Here is a 10759-nt window from a genome sequence, read left to right as displayed (position 1 = left end):
TATTGTTTTGAAACTGACCATACTTGTTTACCATCACGACCTTCATCAACAGACAAGAGGACATAACTCTGTCAAGGTTTTTGACAGAATTATGCCCCTTTTTGACTTAGAAAATACATTGAATATGGGTAAAATCCACTTATTGCCTTAACCCTTTGAGATATTGCTTTGAAACTTTTAATGCTATTTCACATCATTACCCCCATCTGTACGCAAGAGAAGGTAACTCTGTCAAGGATTTGTTTTAAAAATTAAGGCCTTTTATCGACTTAGAATCTTGGTTAAGTTTTTAGTACCAGTCCACTTTTTGACTGAACTGTTTGAGATATTAATTTGAAAGTTGGAATACTTGTTTACAATCATGATTCCCAAACATGTCCAGGAGAAGGTAATTCTGTCAAAGATTTTATTTGAATTATGGCCCTTAACTGTCAATGTTTTGTATTATAGGCAAGCACTAAAAAACTTAAAAAATCTAAAAAAATTCATTCCTATCCACTTGTTCACTTTACCATAAATTATGTCATATAAACATTGCTGTAATATTCAAGGGTATCAAACAACTAGTTATTTTTCTTTTTTTGTACTTGAAATTAAAATCAGTAGTATATGCATATTTCATATATCATATATACTGCTTCCTTGGCATAGATTTCTTTGAAAAATTATGTTATTATGTCATTTACCAAGGTGTTCTGAGTGACGTAAAAATACCTTATTCTCTCAAAGTGGGTTTAATACTATTAAATTTATTTAAGGCTCAACTCAGTTTTTTTTCTTTCTTACCAGCCCTCTTTTGACTTAAACATTTCAAACTTTGCTGCAGTGTTCAAGGGTATCACACAATTCAGTAAAATAATTCTTCACTAAATATCTTAATGCTCATGGCCATTGTTCACTTTAAAAATACAGAGATTCTTGTATTGCCTTTTACTGCAAAAACTTTTTTTATTGGCAAGCAATAAAAAAGTCGAGCGCGCTGTCTTACGGACAGCTCTTGTCTTATTACCGCGTGTCCGTCATTTACCCGTTGTAAACAATAAAGGCGTCTGGCGTTTCTAGCGATATCAACAAAAATAAACGGAAATGACATCCATTATTTTAAAGAATTACTAAAATGACATCATAGAAGAAACATATGCAATGTTTAACGGGTTTTCTACGTATTTGTTTTTTAGTTTTTTTAGCAAGAAATATACGATGACTTATTGCGTTTTTCTACCGTGCGCCTGGTGCTGTGTATGTGCTTATTTAAAGGCAATATAAAATCATTATTTATTGACGCAATTAACTGTTCCTTTCAAAATGTGTTGATAATATTCTACAAACTATGCTGATAAATTTTCATTACAATACACGTTGACGTTCAAGAGATATTTAAAAAGACCACGAATTTTTGGATAACCCCTCGTACATCAAAGAAATGTGCAGGTAAAGTTAAAATTTTGTCATGGTTCAATAATTTTTGGCAGTTATGCCCCATTAACTTTACATTTTCAGTTTCCGTTCATAGTATTCCCAACAGTTGTACATAACTACATATTCAACTCAAATTAAATATATGGATATGTCATAGGAACATGCTGGTCAAGTAAAAATTTGGTTATGGTTTGATGATTTCTGACAGAGTTGTCCCTCATGAACTTTGAAAACAGGAAAAAATTTTAGTTTCTGTTCATTATCTTCCCAACAGTTATACACCTTCCACTCAAATTTGACACATACATACATCTTAGAATTAAGATGGCCAAGTTTGAATTTGGTCAATGATTTTGGTCAAAGTTATTCTTAACGTTGGAAAAAATTTGAAATTTTCAGTTTCGGTACTCTTATCCTTATGTAAATGTATGTAGTAATTATCTTGGTTATAAATATGCAATTTACAAAAGGTTAACACTGAAAGTTTCATGGCCTTGTACATTGTATAAAAAATTGTTTGTGTCTACATTGAAAAGTTCAAGGGCTTTGAACTGAGAATGAAAAAAATAGCTTGTGCTAGTTTTAGTTTACGTGTTATTTCGCTTTAAGACCGATTTTGCAGTATTGTATCAGCATATTTCTACTGCGTTACTAACGCAGTAAGGGCTGTTTTTGCATATTTCGACCTCTTCTCAGTTATTTGCATAGATTGTAAGTACCGAGTGAAATATGTAAAAAACTTAAATTGTTCACCTCACAATATTTTACTATCAAATACATTTTCAAAATTTTTCGTGAAAATTAACATGAATCTGGAGGCCTGCTGCTTTAAACATTACAAACCAATAATTTTAAATTGAAGCAAAAAAATAACAGCAGCAAAGCTTGTTGTCCCCCGCCTTTTCGAAGAAAAAAGGGGGATATAGAAATAGGCTCCGTCCGTCTGTCCGTCCGTCACACTTTCGTGTCCGGTCCATAACTTTGTCATTTATGAAAGGAATTTGAAATAGCTTGGCACAAATGTTTATTATAATAAGACGATGTGTCATGCGCAACAACCAGACCCCTACCTCCAGGGTCAAGGTCACACTTGCTCATTCAAGGTCAAAATTGCCTATTTGAGGGTATATGTCGTGTCCGGTCCATAACTTTCTTATCTATGAAGGGATTTTGTAAATACTTGCCATAATTGTTCACAATAATCAGACGATGTGTCATGCGCAAAAACCAGTCACCTACCTTCAAGGTCAAGGTCACACTAGGAGGTCAAATATTAACATAGTCTGTTACAGGGTATATTTCGTGTCCGGTCCATAACTTTCTTATCTATGAAGGGATTTTGTAATTACTTGCCATAATTGTTCACAATTATCAGACGATGTGTCATGCGGAAAAAGCAGTCACCTACCTTCAAGGTCAAGGTCACACTTGGAGGTCAAATATTAACATAGTCTGTTGCAGGGTATATTTCGTGTCCGGTCCATAACTTTCTTATCTATGAAGGGTTTTTGTAAATACTTGCCATAATTGTTTCATAATAATCAGACGATGTGTCATGCGCAAAAACCAGTTGCCTACCTTCAACGTCAAGGTCACACTTGGAGGTCAAATATTAACATAGTCTGTTACAGGGTATATTTCGTGTCCGGTCCATAACTTTGTCATTTATCAAAGGAATTTGAGATAACTTGGCACAAATGTTTGTTATAATAAGACAATGTGTCATGCGCAACAACCAGACCTGTACCTTCAGGGTCAAGGTCGTACTTGTTCATTCAAGGTCAACATTGTCTATTTGAGGGTATATGTCGTGTCCAGTCCATAACTTTCTTATCTATGAAGGACTTTTGTAAATACTTGCCATAATTGTTAACAATGATCAGATGATGTGTCATGCCCAAAAACCGGTCACTTACCTCCAAGGTCAAGGTCACACTTGGAGGTCAAATACTTACATAGTCTGATACAGGGTATATTTTGTGTCAGGTCTATAATTTTTTCATAGATCAAAGGATTGTGAAAATACTTCGCACAAATAGTCACTATAATAAGAGGATGTGTCATGCGCAACACCTGCATCCCTACCTCCAAGGTCAAGGTCACACTTAGAGGTCAAAAATTAACATAGTCTGTTATAGGGTATATTTTGTGTTGAATCTAATTGTGTTGAATCTAGAACTTCTTCATAGTTCAAGGGATTTTGAAATAACTTGGCACAAATAGTCTTAATAATAAGACTAATGTCATGCACAACACCTGCTCCCCTACCTCCAAGGTCAAGTTCACACTTAGAGGTCAAAGCTTAACATGATAGATTTTTAAATTCCGTGTTTCATTTTATTTTTTTAACAAATTTATTGTTACATTTGCAGATCTAGCATTGATCATAATTTTGGACTGAATGTCCTGAGATCCATACCTCAATCTTTTGAAATAGCACAATTTTATGCTTCATATAAAACTCCCGGGGCGGGGGACTCTGTTACAAATTCTTGTTTTTATAAAATTTATTTCACATAAACATTTTATATTTATAAAAAAAAATATTAAAATATACACAAGAAACATGTAAAAACACAAATAAGAGTTGTATTGCAAGCCTCCCCTACCAGCTCACAATTTACTTTAGTATTTAAAAAAAATATCTTTTTTTTTTTAAAAAGTTGCCGTTTCTCTATACGTTATGGTTTTTGTTACCAAAGCAAGAATTATTTTTGATGTGAATGAATACTTTGCTTTCTACCTGCATATAAAGTTTTAACAACAAAATTTCTTTGAAAAATGCTTCTGAAGGATATAATACAACTCTTTAATATTTTTGCGGGATCAAAATTTCATGACAGACGAAAGGAGGGCAAACATTTACTTTAGTTCCCTGGTAGGGGACTCAATACAAATATCTCTTTAACCATCAAGTTATTCTATATATTTAATTGTTAAAGATGGTATTACTCCTCAATTTATTTAAATAATGACCTACAGCAATGTAGATTTTCAAGTTTTGCCTTTCATAATTTAAGTTACATTGTAATTTGAACTTATACTTTTCTGGTTAATACTTCTGTTGGTAGATAAATTATTTTCCCCTCTTATTACCCAAGCATTTGACATGCGGACAGAATTTCGGGCAAGTCGGTCAAAGGCTGCAAACAAACAGTTTATTGTTTATTATAGACCTTTGACTGTCTAACAACATAAAACAGATGATCAGTCTAAAATATACTGACATCCTTAAATAACTTGTTTCATCATTTTATGGTAAAAGGAAGAAAAACAAACAGGACGGTGATTTAGGGGCAAAAGTGTGGGGCAAAAAGGGCATGGTGGTGTGCCCTTTCATTCTGAGCTTGTATAAACATCCTTTTAACCTTCAAAACATTGTAATGTATTTCAATATATAATTACTGTCACTTTTGGGTGACTATTTCCTGTTTAAACTTATTAAGTTATTTGTCTTGATTACCTTTAAAAAAGCAACCATAAAAAACTATATTTTATAAAAAATATAAAAAATAAGATAAATATATTAAATACATGGTAAGTTAAACTAAGTTTAAAACTCCAATTAAATAATTCTTTGACTCACTTTACAAATATTTGATTCTTATAAAATGTGGCAATGATAAATTTTGGGCATGATACGGCACCAAAACTACTCTGTATAATAAAAAATAATAAAAAAAATACTGTAAAATAAATACATTAAAAAAAGAGATCATTAAAACACTGAACACACATGTGGTTATTTTTCAAGATAAAGTACACCCCTCAATGTACATGTCTTGCACATAGTCGCTTCAGCTGCTCACTTGTTGACTGCACTGTCCTCGACCTCTGGAATGTCTTTTTGTAGTTATGTTTAGGTATCACAGATTGTATTATTTCACAAGATATACTTTTAAGATGTTATCACAATCTCTTTAAATTCTTTTTACTTTTTCGTGTTCCTATAGAATCAGCTTTAACCTTCTTTACGACTATTGGGGTACAATCTTTCGAGCCGTGAAATTCACACAGGCACTTTATACAGAAGTCATAGCAACAGTCGGGATTTTGACATTTTCCTCGGTCCTGTATCGGCAATACTTTTGCTGGTTTGCGACATCTCGGACATTTTTGAAGTCTCTCATCATTCTTCAGACGGGCGCCAACCTAAATAGAAATTAAAGACAATTGAATCATTTGATTTTCTTTAACAAATCACAATATTAAATTCTAACATCGTTCCCCAATATTCTTCTGTAATACATAACCAAGCTTTGACAATGCATGAAAGGTTTCTACAGGAAGTTGACAGCTTGACATGTGACGATGACAGATCAAAAGACATAAAATAATTTAATAAACTGTAAATAACATTTAAATTGCATGCAGTTCAACAGATTGAATTTTAATTGATACTTTTCAGCATGTTACATTAGAAATTTAGAAAGAAAACATATTAATATTTCTTAAATTACAAAAATTAAATGTTTAAAAATCTCAATAAAATGGTTTGCAATTACTTCAGCCTTTGAAATTGTAATATTGAAATTGCTTTAAATGAGCAATATTACACTATGTGCTTAACCCGAATATCAATTTCACATGTTACAAAGACACTTGCCTTCAATGCTCATATTAAACAGTAAAATTAAAATGATTGGACGGCACTGACCATAAATATTTGATATTTCCAGGTTCATTCAGAAATCAGCAGTATACCAGAACATAGAGGGAAAAAAACTTAACAAAACTAGCACATTGTCTCTATATTCAAATCTAGTTCACAGTATACTTACTGCCATAAATTGTTCTGTAGTCGTTTTCACTACATCCGGACATGGGATTTGAACACTGCCTTGTAACCTGCTTATATTTTGTAATGCTGTTCGCTCGGCTTCTCTCGGTGCTAGTGTTCTTCTCTTACCAGCATTCTCCTGTGAAATCAAATGAAACCATGTCAGTAAAAAAATTATTTAAGCAGTATTTAAATTAGAGGTTTCTATAGGAAATAAGTGCTTTCAAAAGTAAAAAAAACCCCTCATTTTCAGGCAAACTTGTACAATGAAATGGTGTTGTATTAAATAAAACCAGCAATATTCTGGGTTCAAATAATAGTATTAGGAGTATTATCTATCATTTATGGATATTCTGTCTTCCTATATCTATTATCGGTTATTCTTAAGTTGTGAGATTGTATTAAAAGGTCAATCAAGCCCATAAAAATGCTATTTTTTTTATTTCTTAAAAGATTTTTATTTTTTGTGCCTTTTTACAGTTGGTACCCTGTCATTGATCATGTACATTTGTATAAGGAAGACATAATCATAATGGCTCACTATGAAAGGTATTAAATAAAATCATTATTTTATGCTGAATGAAATTCCGGTAATGTTATGTTAAACTGAAAAAAAACCTATAAATGTTAACCTTTGTTTGGGACATGCATAGTTGAACATGTTTATACTTTTTCAAACTTCTACTTACTTTTCCTACACTTTTCAGTTTTTCCTGATGATTTCGTAGGAATCGTCTTTTCCTTTGATGAGACGTTCTATCCGTTTCGCACAAAGATTTCCACTGCTTGCTGACTACACATATCCTGTAAAAAAATAACGTCAAGTTAAATAGATTGATCAAATCATCTCATGGATTGAAAGCACTGTGAGAAATAATAGTTACACTGAAAAAGTAAAATATGTACTAGCTGTAGGGTAACAGTGTTTTTTTTCTTTATATAACTACTACCCTAAAACGGTACCATTCCCAATAGAAAATAGACATTAAAATTCCCAATTTTCAATGTTAAATTCCCAAAATGGCTGTTCAAAATGCCCAAAAGGCCAAGTGATTTTTCTAAAATCATTTAAATCCAACATATTCATATCAATCACCACTCAATAGTTCTATTTTGACAGTAGAAGCTGTTAGCTATCTTTATTCATGATGTCTAATCTCATTTGTAGCTGAAAAAAAATGCATTTAAAAATTCCCAATTTTAGTCAAAATAACGCATTTTTTCCCAATCAGTCTGGTACCGGCACCATTCCCAAAGTAGAGAAAAAAACGCTGGGTAATAAGAACATATGGTCACAGTACATGAAAGAATCCAGTCACTTGACAGAATTTCACCAACCTAAGCAAATGAAAGTGAAATTTTTTCTAGCATTGATTTAGATTAACAAGTTTCTTACTTCTATAATTCTGCAACTATTAAATATATGTAGCTTTAAGCAGCTAAAATATTTTTATTCAAATGTTTATGAAAAAATTAAATTATTATAATGTATTATTTATATCGGTCACATAATGGCATATATACATCATTTATCTTGAGACAACAGCGAAAATCACCTTTAATTCAGTGTAGATTTATAGTATATAACAAACAGCATATTCTAACCTGCAAAGATCCGTGGGATCTAAATATGACAGTATTGTTGAAACACAACTTATGTTTCTAAAACTCAATTCTCCCAGGACATCAACATTTTCACATCCCATCTTTCTACCAATAAGACGATCACTCACTGCTGGTGAAAACTTCTGTAATATTTTATTGAAATGAGATGCCAAACTTGTTTCGTATGGAGGCGAAGAGTCTGTACATTTATCTTCATCATTTCTGTAAATGTTAAGATCAAGGTCTAACTTCCTGGAAACTCCTTTATTTAGTGATCTACATAAACTGCTGTCATCTGCGCTGACTGTTCTGTTACAAGATGTAAGACTATCGTACTTTTTAGAAGAACACAAGTCTAAACTTCTCCTGGCCGGATGTCTTCTAGATGACACAGGACTTACACAAATGTCTAATTTCGGTCCACAAAATGGTGGAATATCGACGCAACTAGCTGGAGTCTGACAGCTTGACCCAGTAACACTAATACCGAGCCCTGTAGCATCAGCTAAACTTGCAGTAGAAGTTTCAGAAATTGATGCACCTAGACCACTGTCATTTTCAGCACCAGAGCACACATTAACTGATCGTGTTCGCAATTTATATTCTTGAACATTGAAGAAAGGTGTACTTGTACTAAAAGATCTGTGTTTGTCATTTGACGGCAACTTTAACTGGTCAGCTTGCAAGAATGCACATTCATCCATGTTGATTTCTGTAAATCTGAAAAACAAATCAAGTATTTTAATGTAATTAAAAAAGAAAAATATTGAATTAACTTAAACTGTAATGGTTTTTGTGTTTTGAATGTCTTCAAATTCTTTCTGATTTTATATAAAAAAAGATAATTGTGGACATAAGTTTCAAGTCAACAACTATTTAAAAAATTTAGTTCTTAAAGGTGCAGTAAGGAATTCCAGGACACTGTCAAGAGTAAACAAACTTGATCATAAATTATGTAACCAGGAACTCCAGTCCAAACACCCTTACCAGCCATGAGCTTCAGCTGCAAAATGACATATATACACATTCTCCTTCTTAACAGCAACTGACTTACATCAGCAAATTGATCAATTTGCTAGAAAAACATGTCTTACACCCCCATGTAAGGCAAGTCGTGTGCTTTAAATGATGTCATTCCCACATGCCTTTTATGAATGAATTGCGTTCTTAGGATGACGTAAGTGTGCCCTTATGAATTAAGTTGTGAATTCATACACTACTATAAGAAAGAAGCACTAAATGAAAATATCAGTTTCATAATTTCCTTTCGTAATATAATTGATAAATAATTTGCAAGAAAAAAATCAAACACCAGTTGTCGGCACAGACAGGAATATCTAGCTCTCGGGTAACTGTTTAGACAAAACTCGGTAGAGCCTCGTAATCACTGTAAACAGTTACCTCTAGATATTCTGGTCTGTAGCGACAGCTGGTGTAAGATTTTTATAATATTTAGCTTAAGTCGTGATGGTCAATCTCGTAGTCTAGTCCAATATATTATATAATATATTATTAGACAATACTTAATAGTTTATGTCCATCAAGTTGTTGCTGTGCATAGAAACAAAAATATTTCAAAGCAGAGTCGTATTTATAGAACAGGCCTTTTTTTGAAAATTTTTCATAGGTTGGGGCAGTCCTGCCCTTATTTTGGTGAAAAATTACACGGTATATTTGCAAAAGGGGAAGAAAAACATGATGTAAATTCAATTTTTGGGGAAAACTGCATGATTTTAAAGAAATTTTCTTTGAGGAAGCAGCCCTATAATGGCCCCTGCCATAGAAGAAAAAAAAAGCCCTGTAGGACTACCTTGTAGTCATGTAATCAGACATTTTACTATTAGATGTGATAGAGTTCTGAATATTTTCACCAAATTATCCTCAGGTAGTTTATGTTCGAAATTGGTTTTTAAATGTTGATACTTGGCTTATTAATTATAATAAATCATTTTTAGTTTTATCAGCATAAGCTAAACCATATGAGTATGCTGAATACCTTAAGCTATGATGACGGGATCATGAACATTGAATGTTGTTTGCAGGATAAATAGACTTGTAAACGCATTCAACATTCCTTCAGGCAGTGCCAGTGGCTCTGAAAATAACCCCCAACCAATGAACCATCCCCCCCCCCAACTTTGAAAGAAAAAGAAAATACAACAAACTAAAATCTGAAGCTGATATTTGAAATAAGATGATATATCCCTGTTTGGTTTACTTAACAAATATGTTGTCATTCCTGCTTTATTTCCTTTAGCCTTTTTCAAAAAGAAACCGGCAAAACTAAAAATTACGAGAGATTCATTTTTTTTAATTAAACTCCATTCTTTGTGGGTAAGATTTGATTTTTTAAATGAAAATGTTAAATACTGAAATTTTTATGATACAGAAACATGAAAAATAGTTACTCGAATAGCGATCCTGAAATATTTTTCTTGTGTCAGTCTTCTTCTATTTGTCAAAATTTTAAGCTTTCCGCTCAATCTGAATTAACCAATGAGATTTCTTTATTTTGGGCGTTTGCAAATCAAATAACAAGCGTTTGTGTGAGACGCGCTTGATGTATTGTGTAACGAATAACTAAATATAACCAAACTATTTGAGAGTATTGGACTGATACACTTCTTTTCAATAGAATGTAAAATATATTTTGTCGAAATAATTATTCGTAATATCAAATTTGGGTATTTTGGTAGTAAGTGCAATAATAATTTAATATTATAAAACTGGTACAAGTCAACCCGGCCCCAAGTCAACCAGGCCTCAAGTGATATCGAATCCGTCCCCAAATTAGTCAATCCGGCCCCAAGTCAATCTGATATCTGGTCCACCCGGCCCTATTTTTAGCTCACCTGTCACAAAGTGACAGGGTGAGCTTTTGTGATCGCTTTTCGTCCGGCGTCCGTCCGTCCGTCGTCCGTCTGTCGTCCGTCGTCCGTCCGTAAACTTTTGCTT

At 32.9% G+C, this 10759-nt stretch overlaps 1 protein-coding gene across 1 annotated transcript; it reads right to left on the bottom strand.

Moving 5' to 3' along the window:
* Nucleotides 1–4504: 4504 nt before the first annotated feature.
* Nucleotides 4505–10365, bottom strand: LOC132717512 (F-box only protein 43-like). Its single transcript, XM_060700998.1, has 5 exons — nt 10213–10365; nt 7805–8524; nt 6889–7003; nt 6201–6338; nt 4505–5571 (listed from the first exon to the last, which is right to left on the bottom strand). The coding sequence occupies exons 2-5, from the start codon at nt 8506–8508 to the stop codon at nt 5329–5331; spliced, it is 1200 nt and encodes a 399-aa protein (XP_060556981.1). The 5' UTR covers nt 8509–8524; nt 10213–10365; the 3' UTR covers nt 4505–5328.
* Nucleotides 10366–10759: the final 394 nt, after the last annotated feature.

This window comes from Ruditapes philippinarum, unplaced genomic scaffold (genome assembly GCF_026571515.1).
Source record: "Ruditapes philippinarum isolate M1 unplaced genomic scaffold, ASM2657151v2 ctg844_1_1_1_1, whole genome shotgun sequence".
NCBI lineage: Eukaryota > Metazoa > Mollusca > Bivalvia > Venerida > Veneridae > Ruditapes > Ruditapes philippinarum.
The sequence above is the reverse complement of the archived record's forward strand: the minus strand, read 5'-3'. Positions and strand labels throughout refer to the sequence as shown.

Coding starts and splice junctions, on each gene's coding strand:
- LOC132717512 (XM_060700998.1), bottom strand. CDS start 8,508: ATGGATGAATGTGCATTCTTGCAAGCTGACCAGTTAAAGTTGCCGTCA. Junction 7,004..7,804: donor GATCCCACGGATCTTTGCAG/GTTAGAATATGC, acceptor ATTTTTTTACAG/GATATGTGTAGTCAGCAAGC. Junction 6,339..6,888: donor AACTGAAAAGTGTAGGAAAA/GTAAGTAGAAGT, acceptor TTGATTTCACAG/GAGAATGCTGGTAAGAGAAG.